The sequence below is a fragment of the Sminthopsis crassicaudata genome, chromosome 6 (assembly GCF_048593235.1).
Source record: "Sminthopsis crassicaudata isolate SCR6 chromosome 6, ASM4859323v1, whole genome shotgun sequence".
Taxonomy (NCBI): Eukaryota; Metazoa; Chordata; class Mammalia; order Dasyuromorphia; family Dasyuridae; genus Sminthopsis; species Sminthopsis crassicaudata.
In genome coordinates, this window is record NC_133622.1 from 220871543 (window position 1) to 220891251 (window position 19709).

General features: G+C 34.7%; 1 protein-coding gene across 1 annotated transcript in view; it reads left to right on the plus strand.

The window, feature by feature from the left end:
• ELP4 (elongator acetyltransferase complex subunit 4) overlaps positions 1 to 19709 on the plus strand; it is a 227493-nt gene that overhangs the window by 31905 nt on the left and 175879 nt on the right. The window contains exon 4 of the mRNA XM_074272926.1: positions 14647 to 14778. Within this exon, the coding sequence (XP_074129027.1) occupies positions 14647 to 14778 (132 nt within the window). The remainder of the gene's footprint in view (positions 1 to 14646; positions 14779 to 19709) is intronic.

The following is a 19709-nucleotide window of genomic DNA, read 5'->3' on the forward strand; positions in this document are numbered from 1 at the left end:
TTATATTTAAAACTGCTGGTGGTGATATGAAATTAACTTTGTGACATATTTAGATATTGTTTGTTATGCATGTGTATATATTTATATATATGCATATATGTATGCATGTACCTTATATATAAAGTTACCTTTAGATAACTTTAGATGAGGGAGACAGAATAAGGTTTAAAAATATTATAAAACTTTTTTCAAATTTCATTATTCATGCTATTTTAAAAATTCTATGTTTCAAAATTTCTCATATTTTTTGACTTGGAGATCTTTTGTTTATGAGATGAATGTGATAATAATTGAAGTATTAACAAACACATATAATTATAAAACTAGAAGTTTTTTTGTGGTCTTAGTTTTAGCAAATTCTTAAATATTGCACAGTAAGATCACATTTTAAAAATAATTTATTCAGGTCTTTTTGAATAGAAATAATTTCTGTTTTTAAATTACATATCAATGCTTTCATTCAATATAGTCTTCCTTATCCTTTATTAAAGAAAACGATTCTAATTAAATATGAATAATTTGCAAGTAGTGTTCAAAAAAAATTCCTATTAAGAAATTTCATCTTGGTATCCATTGCCTTAATATTATATTTATTTAAAACTATTGAAACCTCACTATTTATCTTACTTGAGCAGGACACAATCACCGTGTTTAGTTTTAGTGAAAGGATGCTTAGTTTGAAAAGCTAGTTGAATCTTGCTTAGTCACCTTAATTAAGTCATCAGCTTTCATCTCTTACATGGCTCCTGTAATGTCTTTAAGACCCTAATTTGAAAAAAAAAAAAAAAAAGTAGAACATTACTTAGAAGGAACAAAAAAAAGTCATAATGACTCATTTAATATATCCCAGTATTCCTTATTTTAGAAAATTTAGAAAATGAACACTATCCACATGATGATTTTTAAAATAATCTCTGGACACCTTGTGTATTTTCTCTGTATATTAAGAAATTAAGTGAAAGGTCATCACAGAAGCAAATAATATTACAATTACATATAGATTTCCCATCCATGGATCTCAAGCCATTTTCCTCTTTTAAATAAATGTAATAATGAGTTAGGGTTGCTCTGCAGTATCTCTGCTTTGATTAAGAGTCCTGATTTCTGTGGAAGTCATTTGTAACTGATTTGCTGTGACCTTGGGCAAGTGACATAATCTGTCTCTAGCTCATTTTCCCCTGTACCTCATAGGGGTTGTGTCTAGATTACTTTGACATCCTTATATGCTTAGCATTTTCAAGACTGTGGTGGTTCATTCTGTATTTTAAAATAAATTAGATCAGTTTGTCATTAAATGAAAGTAGTTTTCCTTACTGAAATTTTTTTTTCCCTTCCCCAGACACTTCTTACCATCTCTTACAGACCCCTGCTTCCTACTCCTACTGTGTTATTCTCCCCTCTTTCCCCCATCTCGGTTGGGAAACAATGAAGGAGAGAGGGAGATTATTCAGTCCTCTGAACACATTCCTACTTTATATGTTGAAAAGAGATGTGGAGATAGGAGACAATGGAAAAAGAGGTATTGAAAACACTTCTCTTACCTCAGTGGTTAGATTTTGCATTTGTGTGGTTCTGGTAGGTAAGCTTTGTGGCCACAAATATCAAAAATATCTCATAGTGATTTCTTCATTTTTTTAGATTCCCTTTAAACAATTTTTTTTTCCCCTTGTAGGGCTAAAAGTATTCTTTCCACCACAACTTGCCTCATGACAAATATTTTGGCACTTTTTACAGAGAAGAGGGAAAAAAAATCTTAGATAGAAATAGATCTGAGAATCAGCTAATAAATGAGAAAAATATTAAAGAAGTTATGCATCCATTCATTTGTTATTTTAAAATCTCTTTGTCGGTTTTTTAAAATTACACTTTCAACTCTCATACTTAGAAGACCTTTTTGAAAGTTTCTAATAATTAAAATGATCACATTGTCAAATACCAAAAATGAAAATTCCTAGAAAAAAATCTTGAATTTATGAAAATTTCTTTTAAATATCTGTAATATTTCACTTAAATTTTAATGTTTTAAATTTCACTTTAAATTAAGATCTCAAATTAGTTACAGAGGGATTATTTTCTTTTTCTTTTCAAACTTCACTGACTTCCTGCAGCACTGGCTGCTATGCAAAATAAAATTAGCCAAACTATATCAAGCTATATATTTATCAATACATAAATAGATAATTCTTAAGTAGTATTAATTATACAGTTACCAAAACCTGCAAGGATCAAAAGATTTTATTTAAGAAGGATTTCACATTTGGCTGGGATTATGTCTACATAATAGCTCAGTAGTACTTCTGCTGAATTGTAAAATAGCTTAGAGAGGAGTATGATGTCTATAGTTGGTGTAATGCATTGGTAATTAAGAGGGTGGGAGGTTAAGCTTCATTAACTGCTGTGGGATTGTATCTTGGGTTTTATTATGCCCTAGAGAACATAAGAAGTGAGAAGGGTCAAACTGTTAGAATCAGATTTTGCTTGTGCATCTGCCAAAACAATGACAGCAAAGTAATATCGCAGTAAACACTGAGAGACATGAATTGTATGGAGAAAATGTGTATTGACATCATTTGGGAGGTAGGGATAAACATTTCTGGTGCTAAAACTGAAATAGAGTCAGAGTTCTAAAGCATTTAGTATCTGGAGATAGGAAAGGCTTGTCGATGCTGTTATGTGACTGCTGTGGAAACACATTTTACAAATTCCCTTTGTTTTATTCTCATCCAAAAAATGTGAAAATTAGACTAAAAACACCAAAAATGCTTGTATTGTGAATTCTCTTTTATCATTCATTCTGATTTTTATTTATTTTTCCTGCTGCACTTTGTGTGTTGATTACAAATTTATAATGCTTATTTTCACTTTTTCTTTTTACCTCTCTACTCTTTGCTATCTTCTGAATAACAAAACATTACTAGAGGTACACCACAAGAGAAAGTCTGACCCCCTCAGGCCTATTTCTTTGGATTATAAATGTCAGGGGGCATCTTATACCCTCTAGAGCCAAATATGAAAAGTTCAGAAGTTCCCTACTTATCTAGGAATTATGTCTTTTATATGAAGTTGTTTTAAATATCCAAATGATATTTGGGAGCTAGTATGATCAATAGATTGACCTTGAAATAAAAAAATTAAAATTTTCTGTTTGAAATCATAATTTTATTTATTTGGGGAATATAATGGGAATATAATCAATTTCATCTCAGTTGTATGACTGAAAATGTATTAGTTTGTGCTGTGAGAGTCCAGAAGGGACATATAGTGAACATTAAAAATAATTGTGTCATACTTAAGTGCCAGCAGGTTTCTCATTTGTAGTTTAACTGACAAAATAAAAAAATAAATTTTCCATAATATATGACAGCTATTGGGAGTTTCAGGGAGAGGAAGAAATTTTTATCATTTTACAATATGGAATGGCCATGCAGATTATTTAGGCATCCATCTTTAAAAACATTTTTTCCCTGAATTTTATACTCTAAATGAAACTAAATTATAAAGTAACTATTTTGCTTTTGTAAAAAGAGTTGATAATTTTTATATGTAGGAATTTTTCAGAATTACATGGAAAGAATACCAATTTTCGTGCATACTTTTATTTCTCAACCTATTGTTGTAGATTGGCAAATAAGCAGTTGTACCACTGATGCTTAAACTTTGTAAGGCAAACTTTGTTAGTTATTTCCTTTATTACGATCTTTTGCAAAAAGAATGATGGATGTAGTGAAAAGTGAGCAAACTTCAGTTCTGGTTGAAAAGTAATTGTCCTTGGGACTTTTTTGTAATACTATGCTGGGAATTATGTCTGTTATATGAAGCTTTTTTAAGAGCATGTAAACAGAGCTACTAAGTGAGGTACTTGCCTCATCTCTGGCTCAGTGCTACTAATAGATCCAAAGTACTTGGTCTGATACTAGAGTGAGCTTAGACTAGGAGAGGAAGGTACTATATCTCCCAGAGGCAGCTCCTGAACTCAGACATGTGTGAGTCTTTCCTTGGGGCAGAGTAGACAGAGCACCTGGCCTGGAGCTGGACTACCCATGTGCAGATGCAGCCCCCACACTAACTGACCATGGGTAAATCACTTAGCATCTGTTTGCCTCATTTTCCTCCTCTGTAAAATGGTGTGAATAATAGCACCTACTCTCCAAGGATGCTGTGAGGATCATTGAGATAATAAGCATAAATCACTAAGCATAGTACATTTTACATAGTAACTGGAATATAAATGTCAGCTATCATCATCATCGTTATTATTATTAACCACCAAATTTTTGTGTTGTTGATAAGAGAAGAAATAATATGTCATCTAAAACAGCTAGAAGACATTGACATGGGTAACATTTGTTCTTTTGGTATATATTTAGTATCCAATGATTATCCTTATTTTAGGTTCCATGGCACTTTGAAAATACTTAAAAGACATAGGAAAACAAGATTTCAATTTTAAAAAATTAGACAGTGGAAAGTAAAAAAGTCATTAAAGGACATAGTAGTTTAAGAAAGATATTTACATTTGTGAAAATGTTATTTTTTTCATATTTTGAGTTCCAAATTCCTTTCCTCTTTCCCTCTTCCTCACCCCTCGTTGAGAAGACAAGCAATTTGACATAGGTTATACATGTGTAAGACATCCTGGGAAAGAAAACATAGGCAAAAAGTAAATACAAGCAAAATAAAGAAAAGGTATTAGTGATTTGCATTCAAGCTCAACTGGTTCTTTCTCTGGAGATGAACATCACTTTTCATCTTAAATCATACAAAATTGGATTGGATCATTTTATTGTTAACAATTGGCCATCACTTGGTTATTCACAATAGACCATTGTACTATATTCAGTGTTTTCCTGTTTCTGCTTATTTCACTTCACATCAGTTCATGTAAACCTTCCATGTTTTCCTGCTCATTATTTCTTAAAGCACAATAGTATTCCATCACAATTATTAAGGACAATTTGTTTAGCCATTCTCTAGTTGATGAATATCCCCATAATTTCCAATTTTTTGCCACCACTAAAAGAACTATTTTGGTATAGGAGGTCCTTTTCATTTTTGTTTTTTTATCTCTTTGGGATGCAGATTTAATAACAGTATTGTTTAGTCAAAGAAAAAGTATAGCTTTACAGCCTTTGGGCATAGTTCCAAATTATTCTCCTAAATGATTGAATCAGTGTACAGCTTTACCAGCAGTTTAGTGTTTTTGTTTTCCCACATCCCCTCCAATATTTGTCATTTTTTTTTTTCTGTCATATTAGTACTCTTGAAAGGTGTAAAGTGGTAACTCAGAGTTGTTTTAATTTAAATTTTTCTCATCAATAATGATTTAGAGCATTTTATATGACTATAGATAGCTTTGATTACTTTGAAAACTTTATATTCTTTGACCATTTATCAATTGAAAAATGTCTCTTTATTTCTATAAATTTGACTCCATTTTCTATGTTTAAGAAATGAAATCTTTAGCAGAGAAACTCACTGCAAATTTTTTTCACTATGCATTTCCCTCCATTTATTTTACTCTTTCTCTTCTTTTGTCTTGTCCATTCTCAAAAGTGTTTTGTTTCTGACTTTTACCTTTCCCAAACTGCCCTTCTATCAGCTCCCCATTCCCTTGTCTTTTTTTTTTATTTTTATTTTTTTTTTTTTTTGAGACTGGGCTTAAGTGATTTGCCCAGGGTCACACAGCTAGAAAGTGTTAAGTGTCTGAGACCATATTTGAACTCAGGTCCTCCTGAATTCAAGGTTGGTGCTCTATCCACTGTGCCACCTAGCTGCCTCTCCCTTGTGTTTTTGATTCCTAATTTCCTATATGATAAGACAGATTTCTATACCCAATTGAGTGTGTGTATTATTCCCTCTTTGAGCAAATTCCAGTGAGAGTAAAGTTCATGGGTTTCCCTCCCAACTTTTCCTACATTCTCCTCCATTATAAAATCTCTTTCAGGCCACTTTTATGTCAGATAATTTATCCCATTTTACCTCCCCCTTTCCCTTTCTCCCAGTGCATTCTTCTTTTTCATTCCTTATTTTTGATTTTTTAGAAAACCATACCATCACATTCAACTCACATTTCTGCTTTCTATCTATGTATATTCCTAACTGCCCTAATAATGATAAAAGTATTTAGGAGTTATAAATTTTCCATGTAAGAATATAAACAGTTTAACCATATTGAATCTCTTATGATTTTTCTTTCCTATTCATTTGGTTGTGCTTCTTTTACATCTTGTATTTGAAAGTCAGTTTTTCTGTTCAGCTCTGTTCTTTTTATCAGGAATGCTTGAAATTTCTCTTATTTCATTGAATATCCAGTTTTCTCCGAAAGGTTATGATCAATTTTGCTGGGTGGGTAATTCTTGGTTGTAATCTTATCTCTTTTGCCCTCTGAGATATCATTTTCTTAGCCCTCTGATCCTTTAATGTAAAAGCTGCTAAATCTTGTGTTATCCTAGCTGTGGCTCCATGATATGAGAATTATTTTTTTTTTTACTGTTTGCATTATTTTTAACCTCAATCTGAGAGCTCTGCAATTGGGATATAATATTCTTGAAGTTTTCATTTGAGCATCTCTTTCAGGAGATGAATAGTGGATTCCTTCAGTTTCTATTTTACCCTCTGGTTCTAGGATATCAGAGCAGTTTTCCTTGATACTTTCTTGAAAGTTGATTTATGGCTCTTTTTTTGATCATGACTTTCAGGTAGGCCAGTAATTCTTAAATTATCTCTCCTGGATCTCTTTTTCAGGTCAGGTTTTTTTTTTTCCCCCCAATGAGATATTTCACATTTTTTATTTTTTCCATTCTTTTGATTTTCTTTGATTCTTTCTTGATGTCTCATAAAGTCATTAACTTCCACTTATCCAATTTCTAACTTTAAGGAGTTATTTTTTTCAGTGAGTTTTTGTAACTCCTTTTACCATTTGACCTATTCTATTTTTTAAATTTTTATTTTCTTCAGGATTTTCTTTTTGTTTTGGGGGTTTGGTGGGGTTTTTTGGGGGGAAAGATGCTTCCTTTAACAAACTCTTGATTCTTTGTACATGATTTTCTTGCATCACTCTATTTCTCATTCCAATTTTTTCCTAAACCTGTCTTAGTTAATTTTTAACTCTTTCATGGTCTGAGACCAATTCATATTTTTCTTGGAGGTTTTCATTTTAGGAGCTATGATTTTATTATTTTCTTCTGAGTGTGTATTTTGATTTTCTTTGTCACCATAGTAGCTTTCTATGGTCAGAAATTTTTTCTGTTGTTTGCTCATTTTCCAACTATTTGACTTTTAATTCTAAAGTGGGGCTCTGTTTTTCACACTTCAGATTTTTTTATGAAGTTGTTTTCAAATGTAATTCTGGGGACCTGTAAGTTTTTGGCATTTCCATAGTGATGTGACCTAAGGAGAGGTGTGCTTATTACTCTCCTGTTCTGTGCCCTGGTTTATGAGTGACTGCAAGTACTCTTTTCAGCTCTGGAACTATGCCCTTGTGGCACAAACTCTGCTGTGCTAGTGCCCTTCCTCACTCTATTATTGAGACTGAGGACTTGGGCACTCCTGGTGTTGGCGAAAGGACTCCTGTAAATCTTCTCATTCATTGTTTGATCTCCTTAACCCTCTGTGGGCTGAGAGAACTGGGAAGCACAAATTTAGTCTCTCTTGAGACCTGCTCCTGGTTTGCTGGGGCCCTGTCTGCACTGACAGAGTCATCACTGGATTTTGCTCCTCCCTCACTCTGGCACACCAGACCTTTCCTGCAGATCTTCTGAGTTGTACCTGCCTGGAAAATTGTTTCATTCCATTTTTTTAAAATAGACCACTCTATAATTTGTTTAAAGTCATTATTTGAAGAAGTTTGAGGGAGAGCTCAGATAAATCCCTAACATGACTGTGCCATCTTGTCTCTGCCTTAGGGAGGAGAATTTAAAAAAAAAAAAAATATATATATATATATATATATATATATATATATATATATTTACCATTTCTTATTTCAAGCTTTCAGTGAGAATGAATGAAAATATAATATAAAAAGAATGAGAGTGATAAGAACCTTAAAGGATGTACAGGAGACTGAAATTTCAACCAATTACCCAATTGTCAGGATCAAAGAGGGCTCCTTGAAGGAGGTGGTATTTCACTTTGACCTTGAAGGTGATGTGATTTTTGGTAAGCAGGGGTGAAGTGGTGTAATGTTCTTATTTGAGTTTCTTGGGGGTCTCTGAGAGCTTCCTTCCCTTCAGTTCAGTAATCACCACACAAGTGTTAAAGTCCAAATCCTTTATTATCTCTTTAAAAGAATTGTCTCCTTTCTTGGAGCCCAGTTAGCTTTCTTAGAGGCCCAGTTCTCTCCTTGGTTCCGAGAGCTTGAGCTTCTGCTACCCTTCTTTGAGGTCCTCCTGAATGTATCTTGGTTTCTGTGGGGGAGGCAAGAGGACCACCACCATGGTCTCTGTCTTCCAGTTCTCTGTCTTCTCTGGCCTCTGAATCTCTCTGAATCCAAAGGTTTGTGCTTCAGACTCCAGCCACCATAAAGGTGGATGATGGAATGAATCTGTCTCAGCCTCCAAGAGCTTCTAGTGCCCTTGTCTCTGAATTAACAGAGCTGAGTTTGTCCCAGTTTATATGCTTTCTTATCATAGGTGTGAATCTTGTGGAACTATATTAAGTACTAAGTACATGTACTGAATTAGAGAATTGTTAAGCACCATGCTAAACAACCATTGTCTCTATCAATTCTACTGACTTAGCACCTTGTTTCAAGTTCTGGCCCATAACAAAGGGAAAGAGCATTCTATTTAGTGGGAAGAGCATGGCAAAGCACAGAATCTGAAAAGCATTGGGTTCAAGGAAAAATAAGAAGGATAGTTTCCCTAGAATATGTGATTACAGTACCATAGAACATATAGTGTTCTAGTAGAAGTAGAAACTGGAAAGGGAGAGTCTTGAACCCAATTATGGACTTCAGGTTCAGGATTTAATTATGTAGTGTAGTTTTCTTTTTGAGTATTATGTTTAGTAGTCATTCAAGAACTTTGAAAGAGATGGTAATTTCCTCAGAGCATTGAGCAGGATAGATTAAAAGAATGAGAACCTAGAAGTAGAGGAATTCCCTTTTGATGTTGTTCATTCATCTCTAACTCTTTGTGACCCCTTGTGGGGTGTTTCTTGGCACAGACACTATAGTCATGTCCTTCTCCAGCTCATCTTACAGATGAGGAAACTGAGGCACACAGAGTTAAATGATTTGCCCAGGGTTACATGACTACTTAAGTTTCTGAGGCTATAGTTGAATTCAAGTCTTCCTGATTCGAAGCCCAGGCTCTGTCTACTGTGCCACCCCACTGCCCCAAGTAGGGCATTATTGAAGTAATCTGGGTAAAATTATGCCAACTTTGGTGAGGGTGATGGCAACAAAAAAGAAATTTATGTTTTGTGTTGACATAAATTTTACAGGATTTGCAAACAGTTTCATTTTAGAGACTGAAATCCTGGCGGCATTAATAGAATGGAGAAATTAGGGGAAAGAAGTAATGTAGAGTGGAAAATTAAAAGTTCATTTTTGATCATGTTAGGTGGGTATCTGGTGAACTAGAATTTAAGAAAAGTTAGGTGCTTAGTATAGTTCTTGGCACATAATAGGCTCTTACTAAATGCTTATTGACGAGCAAACTAAAGAAATAATTTCTGAGATATTTGTATAAAGTTGGGATTGTTTGTCTAAATATGAAGTAATCCGATGAAATTGATTTTGTTTCTACAGACCTTTTTTAAAATTGCGGTTTCTGTTAGAAGCTCATATAGGTTTTTTCTAGGTTTTTATTGTGCCAAGGAGTGGTATGGGAAAAGTTATTTGAAAAACTAAAGTGAGCAAGAATAAAATCCTCTTCTGATTACCCATCATAGTATGGGTAAGCCTTCCATTTTTGAAACATTCACCAAGGAAATGCACTGACAGATTCTCTATTAGTAAAAAGACTTCCAGCTACTCTTCAGTACTAGACTGCATTGTCCAAAGTAGCCTGACATCTTGGTGATGGACTCTTGGATCATAACCCACTAACAAGAACTACCACTAGAAACACTATTGTAAAATAAATCAAAACCAATACTGAATGGTTGCTTACAATACCTAGCCAGAACTCTGACCTTTAACTTTTTAAGAACATTATTTTCAGTAGACATCAAAGCAAAGGAAAAATTTTCAAAATATAGAAATATGGTGTAAGAGGAATCATTGGCGTGTATGCTAATAGAATTGCCTCAAAGTTTATTTTGGTAAACTTAGAGAAGGTGAATTTTATATCTTAGTCTTAGTTTTGTTAATAGTTTTATTTATTTAAACAGAACTTAACTTTATCCATCTATGTAGAAGTCCTTAGAACGTTAAATATGGAAAGTGTAATAATAAATCAGCAAATTGTCCCAGTGCTATATCTGTCAGAGAGAGAGATTAGAAAAATGAGAAGTAATAGTGAATAACTGGTGTGGTGGTGTATGTTACAGACCAGTCCTGTGGAATAGGTAAATGATGAGATATCTAAACACAGAAATAATGAAAAAAGAATTCTTGATAGCATTTACTTATAAGATTAAAAAACAAAAATACAACAGAACAAAAAAAAATGTGTTGGATTTAAGAAGATCTATTCACTTTAAAGACAATTGATATTCAAGAAAACATCCTTTGCTGGGTTTCACAGCCCTAGAGTTACATCTGGAAAGGATCTGAAGGCTATCTAGTCCAAAGCTTCTTAAAATATGCATCATGATCCCATATAGGTTAGCATAACTGAATCTGGAAATCGTAAAATTAGTAATTTGTTATGAGATTTGTAATGTATTATTTGTCATGTATTATTAAATACATAATTTGTTATGTATTAATTTGTATACCTATTTTATATATCTATATGCCTGGAGTCATATAAAAATTTCTTGGGCAAAGGGGGTCATGAAATGAGAAAAGTTTAAGACTTCCTGATCTAGCCCAGTTCTTTCATTTCACAGTTGAGGGGACAGGGGGAAGTGACAGCCAGGCCACATGGACAGCGGCTGAGCCAGGATTTGAATGGAGAGCCTCAGACTGGGTCCACTGTGCTGACTCTGTCCCTCTGTCAGGGATGGGCACATTCTCTTTGAATGGCTGGTTCAGTTTGCTCTAGAGCCCGTTTTGTTTTATGGTTTTCTTTGTGGCTGGGCCACCCTGTTATTTGTCATTCCTTTTGTTTTCCCCTGAGGATTTTGGTGCTCAAATGACCAAAGCCAAGGCCATGTTCCTTGAGATGAGAAGACAAAGTGCTATTTTACATTTGGTCAGATAATTATCATGGGATGAGTCCCATTGTTCCTTTTTCTTGGCATCTTGATTTCCAAATAATATCACTCCATTTCTGCATGTTTCTTTTCTTTCAGTATGTTTTGAAGTAGGAAAAAAATGTACCAACTAGAATTGGTATACTCTCATTTCCCCCTGATGTAATTTTTTTTAAATACAATATTCACCCACATGTGCATGTGCATGAATGCATATGTGTGCATACCCAAGCACACAAGCACCTTCCACTTAGGAGAATATACTCTGTACATTTTTTTTTTTTTAAAGTTTTTGATGTCTTTCCTAGGCACCTTAAAGTTTAAAATGGATTACTTTGGAATAGTGTCATAAACTAAGCTGCCTTCTGGAAATATTTGAGATGACACATTTGTTAAGTGATGATACTGCAATTTGACAGTTGTGGTTTGAGTTTTGAAAACCCCTGAACAATGGCCAGCTTAATGAGTTAGAGGAATTCAGAGATAGGATTTACCAACTCTTCCTAAACAATGGTTTGTGAGTAGCACTCAGTTCCATTGTGTTTCTGAGATTAGCAAAGATAACACATTCCCTAAAGTATTTCAGGTATTACCTGAAAGTCCCCCAATTCAGAATAACAATTTAGATTATAGATATTTTGAAAATAGAAAATTGTGAAAATTTAAACAGGAAAATATTCTGTTCTCTTTGTTATTTCAGTAATTTTATATTTAAATATTAGCATTCTGTTATGATCTTCAGGCCTCTTTTGGAGAAAAGGGATGAAATTTGTCCGTTATAGCCATCTGGGTTCAAAAATAGCATTTTGAGTAATTGTTTTTTTCTCATAAGCCATTAAACTCTGTAACTTCTTTTTTGATGCCACAAAACATCATGCATACAGGGAGTATTGTAGACAAGCATTAAAAACTGAGGGAAGAATCTATATCTTTGTATCTAAGAGAGGATACATTTATTAAGAACACCATGAGGTGGTGGATGTGTAATTCCTTATTATTTCCCATTAGTTTTTAGCAGTGGTAGATTGAGACCATTAGGAGAACTACCTCAAAAAAAATTTTTTTTAAAACAGAAAACTGATTTATTTACCTGCTACTTATACCATCTAGAAGCTGGGGGTTGGGAGGGAGGTAATAAAATGTCAGAGTCCAAAAAACAATGTCAAGATAGGACTAACTATGATTGAATCTATCCTGTACAAAGAAAATATGAGAGGTAACCTGGAATCAAGAAGGAACAGATAATAGAGTCTGCACTGGATTCCCACTATTTTCTGTAAAATTAATGTTAAGTAGCTCTATAATAGTTATTACTTTGGTAAAAGTAACATTCAGTAGCCTAATAATACAATTTAATGGGAATTATAATATGGCTTCAACTATCTGGTGGATTATAAAGACATAATTATTTTATGAAAAGTCATTTTATGAAACTAATTTAAACAAAAAGGGAATAAAAATACTGGCTTTTCAGGGAAACTAATGATTAAATAAGTTAAATTAGAATGGTTTTCTGTGTAACAATCCTATCAACCTTGTCAAATCAAAGATAAATATGTTTGGTTGTAGAGTGTTCTAATCCATTTGAACTTTTCCATCTCTACCTTCAGATATGCAGCAAAGGACTAATTATTAAAACTGTTATATTCACATTAAATTTGGATTATGTGATATTGTTCACATTGTATTCTATCAAAGGATTGAAGTGCATGGAAAAATTTTGAAAGAATACAAAATTTCTGCTCTTATGAATAAGATTCCTTAAAATTTAAAATCAGGAAAAATTTCTAATTTGTAGGAAAAGGTTGGGTAATTTCATCATGTTCTCTTAGAATGTTAGCTGACATTAAGGAGAATTACAATCATATTAAGAAAAGGTTTCATTTAGGAATGATTGTAGAGTTTTCCCTTTAATCACAAAAAACCTACCTAATAGCGGAAAATTTCTAATTTACTATGAGACATTTGTAAAGAGTGAGAAACAATCAAATAAAAATGTGAGCCTGGTGGAAGAGGAAGCCCTAAATCTTTTCTCTAGTATAGTTGAATTCCCCTTTTTGTTGGGTGAATAGTGAATTTTGTCACAAGCATGCATTGATAATTGTGAGATTGTGAAGCCATCTAATAATCTAAATTAACATTTTAACAAAAGAATATTTATATTTTACAAATAATGAATTAACTCAACATAAAAATCCATTATCCTGAATAACAGATATGATCATTCTATTTATTTTTAAAAATCTTTAAATTTTATGTTCATCAGAAAAAGAAAATTTTCCATATCTTATCATACATATGTTTTGTTCGAATGCCTGAACCAAAATATGTTATGAGTAGGTTTTTGAACTATAACTAGTTCTTTCTATCACTTGCTTTATATATAATTTACTTTGAGATCACTTGAAGTGAATCAAAACCTGCTGCAGACAATTTAAATGTTTGAAATAGTTAGCTTTGGAAAGATACTGATATACAATATGACTTTGCATCTACTACATCACCAAGTTACACTTTCTGATTCTGCTGTATCACAAATAAACCCAGACTATCAAGTATTTTGCTTCTTCCGTGGAATTAACTTTACTGTATACACTGCATTATTTGCCCCGTAACCCTTTCTTGAGAGTATCATGCATAATTCTATTAGCTGGTTGTTCAGTGCATGGAGGACTGGGCTTGGAGTTAGGTTCAAAACTAGCCTCAGTAACTGAATCAGTTTACCATTTGTTTGTCTCAGTTTTCTTATCTATAAAGTGGGAATAATAATATCACTTACTTCCCAGAGTTGCTATGAGGATCAAATAAAGTAATAATTGTAAAGTGTAAGTAATAATTGTAAGTGTAATTGTAAAGTACATTGCCTGGCATACAGTATGTACTTTGTAAATATTATCTATTATTGGTATTTTTAATTCATGTTAATAGTAATAGTAGTAGAAGTAATTCAGAAAGCAAATTGTCATGCCTACCCTTCTTCCCTCTCCCCCCTAAAAAAGTTATGTAGAATAAAAATTGGATGTTTTTTGTCCTGTTGAGGATTTTTTATTTTGTTTTCATTGTTTTAAATAAATGAGGTATAATCAAGATAGTACTAAGAATATTTGCATTAATATAAAAAAGCAAAAAGAATCTGTGTGGTTTCTGGATATTAATTTGCTTTAAACCCTACTAGAATGGGAATTAATTTCAATAATTCTATATTTCAGAATTGCATGTGTTGGCATAATAGCTTTGTGTTTTTGCTAGTTGGGACACCAATTTTTAATTTTTTGGGAATTCCAGTAATCATAATTTTAAAAATGTATTCTTTAATAAGATCTTATTCTCCTTTATTAGGAACTTCCTGAACCATTACATGATGATAAGTATAAAAAAGAGCTTGATGAAGTAAGCAGTCATAAATCACAAGGAGAGCCGGATGTTTCCATGAAGATAGCCTGGCGTTATCAAAACTTACCTAAAATGGAGGTAAATTAACATATGCATAAAATTTTCCTATAACGGTACTATTTATTTATTTAAATTTGTTTTGCTTATTATTTAAATGAATTAATGTTTGCTTGTGATCATAACTTACTCGGTTTTCTCTAAGAAATTAGAGAAGTCTGCAATTTATTTTTAAAATATTTTTATCCAAAATAATTAGAATAACAAGTTTTGTTGCTTTAAGCACGTAAAATATTTATGTAAAAGATGCGGATATCCTCATTTATTGATTCTTGAGGTTTTTAAAAAGCATTTCAGATAGTCTGAATTTGATGTTTGCTAGATTTATTCAAAGAATAAAATATATATAATATAAATAAAATAAAATATATAGTTATCTTCTTTTAGAATTGCTGTTAGAAAAACTTTGCAACTAGATAGGTGAATGAATGAGAAAGCATTTATTAAGTGCTTCCTGTTTTCAAAGCATTGAGCCAAATCAGAAATTCTTAACCTTTATAATGCCATGGACATCTTCTGTATGCTGGTAAAACCTGTCGATCCTAATAGCTGGACCCTAATATTTGTATCGTATGAGCATCACTAGACAGGACAATTGATTGCATATGATCTAGCAGTAGTTCTGATGACTAGTTATTTCTCAGTAATGATAGACTTAAGCAATATATTGTAATATTGTAATAACTTAAAATTATTGTCTAATATGAATACATGTGATTTCTGTTGGTAAAGTCATGGTTACTAATAATACTATTGTGGCTTATTATCTCCATTGATAATTGAAGGAATTATCAGATTTTAGTTAGAGATTAATGCAAATAAAGATAGGTGGATTTTTCCCCATCTACATTCATCTACAGCCTTTGAAATTTTTCTGAGAACTCCGGGTTGATACCTCTTGAGCTATAAATAGCCTAGCAGAAAAGCCTCTGCTCTCCTGGAGCTCCCTTTAGAATAGGGGGAGACAGGCTCTATAGAAAGGTTCTCTCATAGGGCTGTGACATGAACCCAGCACTCCATCTTCTTCACTGTCATCTCAGGTGGTAAGGCCAGATTTGTTGGCATTGAGTCACTTGACAGCACTGAGCATCTGGGTGCTAAATGACTTTTGGGGGCATCAGAACTGTGGCTCTGAAAAGGCCCACGTCACAGAGGTCTGCATCTCTCCTAGGCTTCTCTGGGAGACAGAGGGCAGGGCAAGGAAGGTTGTTCTGGTAGGCAGACTGTGGGGCTGCCTCTACCAAGTTGCTGGGAGCTGGTTTACTTGGTCCACCTCCTCCTGTCTCTCCCTTGAGGTTATTTGTCAACTCACTTGCTCCTTTGCCTTTGTATAGGACTGATTGAGCAGTGCAGGTGCTTCACCTGTGCAGGTTGTGGCCCTTCTTCACCACAGCAGATGGTATTCATTCCTTGCTATGAAAAAATCAAACCAAAAAATCCCTCTTCTCTGATAGTGAGCTGGCTGAGGAGAAACCCCCTGAAATTGTCTGGACTAATCCTCAGAAAGCAGTCACACTGGCCATTGCCAGGCCTGTAGACAATGCCTGCCCAGCTTACCTAGCCCTGCCCTAGCGAGGTGGCACAAGGCAGAGAGCACTATTCTCAGGCAGAATCAGGAAGACCAGAGTTCAGATCTAGCCTCAGATCTCTCCTCAATGTGGAAACGTGGAGCACCTGCTTTCCAAGGTGGTTGTGGGAATAATACCATATCTTTATAAAGTGCTTGGTGACCTTGAAGCATTATACAAATATTAGTAATAGCAGTTGTTATCATCACTCCATCAGCATCGGCTTTAGAAAAAGAGGGTCATTTCCATGATCAGGTCACTTCCACAAACATCTAAGAAGTGTCTTTTAAGTATAGAATTAATTTAAAACTTGTCTGTATTTCCAGGACCTGTAATTTCATCCACATGTGTATTCTTCCCTCAGATAAAGGTTACAGGCCTGCTATCATATTATGTAAGACTCATAACCACAACACCCTTGAGCTGTTATCCTGGAGGATAGAGGGCTTCCACTGTTGACAATGTAGTTAGGCCCGTAGAGCACGCTGAATGACCTCCCATCACACCTCCACTCAGGTGATCCAAAATTCCCTTTGCTTTCTCACTGGACTGACAACTATGAGAAGTCTACCACAAAGAAAGGGCGTTCTTTCCATTTAACTGACACACACTGCTATAGGTAGGCCCAAGGAAGCATGGAGATGCAGGTTTTCATGGCCTGGGCACCCACATGGTACCATTAGGATATCTGGTTTATAGACACTGATCATTTCAAATGCTGCATCCAGCTTTGGTAACTGAACCTTTTTCTGTAAAGGTAATGTGGATCATTCATAGACTATTTTACTCAAACCATTAACACAGAGAAAGGTTGTTAGTTCATGAGACAGTAGTTCTCATCATGCAAAACTGGATCTATATAAACCCACAAAAAATTTCATTAAAAATATTCAACAGCTGATGATTTTTTTTTTAAATATTACTCATCTAAGAAACATTTCATGCTAATTGAATGGGATCGCTGTACCTGATATCGAGAGAAATATAAAGTGTAAGGCTTAAGGTGCTCACTGTCTCTAGTAGGTAAAGACAGAAACTAAGAGCTGGCTAGAATGAATTCTTTCATGGTTAGTGCACTGGGTAGTTGACAGATCAGGTCTCATGTAAGATTCACGGGGGAACACTATAGGCAACTGATAGGAGACTAGGGATCAAGGAGATTTCATTGAGGAAAAAGCATTTTGAGTTGGGACTCAAAAATGAGGAGAAATCAAAAAGCTAAAGAAAGAAGAATGAGTCCATTCTAGGCAGTGAATCCATGTAGGGAGGCAAAAAATGAGGGGTCTGGTCAAAGTTTAGAGAGTAATAAACTTTTTCCTAGAGCCTGAAGGAGAGTTATTGGAGATTAAGGATGGGCAGATAGGGTGGCAAAAGATTTTGGAGGGCTTCAGAGGCCAAGCAAAAGAGGCTGAACTTTAGTTAGAAATTGGAAAAGCACTAAAGATTTGTATACTAATGAAAAATTTTTATAAATGAAAAATGGATGGGAGTAGGAAAAAAGCAAAGGAAGAAAAAAACTTGTTAAGAGGCTACTGCAGACTGTCCAGAGCAATAGTGACTGTCCTTTCTAGAGTGGTGGCAGGAGGAACATAAAGGAAAATGTTTTATCACTGGAGTTCTTAACTTACAGTCTTTGATTTTTAAAACAAGAACTTATTTACAGAGCTTGTTTTTTAAAAACATTGAGGAAGGGGTCCATAGGCTAGACTGCCAAAAATATTAGGGGAGTCTCTGACACAAAGAATTTTTTGGTTTAGGGGTGGTTTTTATTATTTTTTTAAATTCTGTTTTGTTTAGCTTTTTTTTTTTTTTGATTCTTTTCCATCTCTCCTTCACATTGGAGGGGAGGAAAGAAGAAAGAAAGCAAGGAGAGAGAAGGAAAGGAGAGAATCCGTCTAACAATTGCATAATTAAATAAAACAAATTCTTGACCATGCCCTCCCCCTGTAGGTTTCCCACAGAGTTGTGTCCTGGACCCTTTTCCCTTCTCCTTCCATATTACTACTCTTGGTGATCTTCTCAGATCCCATGGTTTTAATTATCATCTTACAATGTACCTATCCTGTCTTCCCTCCAGTCTCACAACTCCTCCGGCCTTATAGACATCTCAGACTGGCTGTCCCAAAGTGGACTAATGGCTTTTCTCTCTAAATCCTCCCCTCTTCACTAGCTCTGCGGCCTACGAGTCATAACTTGGAATCCTCCTTCTCCTCAGTCTCTCTTCCCCTCATCCAATTGCTTGGCAAGGCTTGTCAGTTTCACCTCTGCGATCTATCTGATCCATTTCCTTCTTTGGTCCACACTTCTCACCTTCAGTCCTGCTGCAGACCCTCCTCACCTTATCCCTGGACTATTACAAGGGCCTCCTGCAAAGTCCGCCCTCCTCAAGCTCCCGCCACTCCAGTCCATCCTTCAGTGATTTTACTCTAACCCAGGTCCAACTGTGTCATCTTACTACTCACTAACTTCCAGTGGCTTCCTATTGCTTCCATGACCAAATATAAAATCCTCTGCCTGACATTCAGAGCCCTTCATCCTCTGCCCATTCTCACCTCAGTCTTCTTATACTTGACTCCTACCATGTACTCTTTCATGTAGTAACACTGCTCTTGGCCATTCTATCTCCAAGACACTGTCATTTCTTCTGGATAGCTTCTATACCTGCAATTCTCCCTCCTCATTTCCATTGAACTGGCTCGCTGGGCTTCCAATCTCACTAAAATCCCATAAGCCTTTACCAATTCCTCTTAATTCTAGTACCTTCCTGATTTCAAATATTTACTGTTTTCCTAGTTGGAGTCATCTGGATAGCACAGAGCACACCAGGTCTGGAGTGAGGAAAACCTGAGTGCAAATCTAACCTCATACACTTCCTAGCTATGTGACCCTGGGCAAGTCCCTTCATCTTGTTTGCCTCAGTTTCCTCATCTATAAAATGAGCTGGAGAAGGAAATGGTAAATACTCCGGTATCTCTGCCGAAAAAGCCCAAATGGGATTAGGGAATCAAATATGACCAAATGACAATTTTTCTATTTATCCTATTGTGCCTGTTTCTTTGCTTGTTGTCTCCCCCCATTAGATAGAGGGCAAAGTTTTTCTTTTGCCATTTTTTTTGTATCCCAGTTGCAGGGTTTTGCCCACTACCTGGAACATAATAGGCCTCTAATAAATATAGATTGACTGAAAAATGACTCAGTCTGTACCCTGAGGCTCATTCTGTGTAACACACACATACTCACACACACACACACACACACACACACACACACACACACATACACAAATAAATTAAGAACCCCTGATTTAGAGCTAAAGGAGTTCTTAGAAGTCATTTCCTTAGAACCTCCTCATTTTGTGGATAAGGAAAACTAATACCTAAAGTA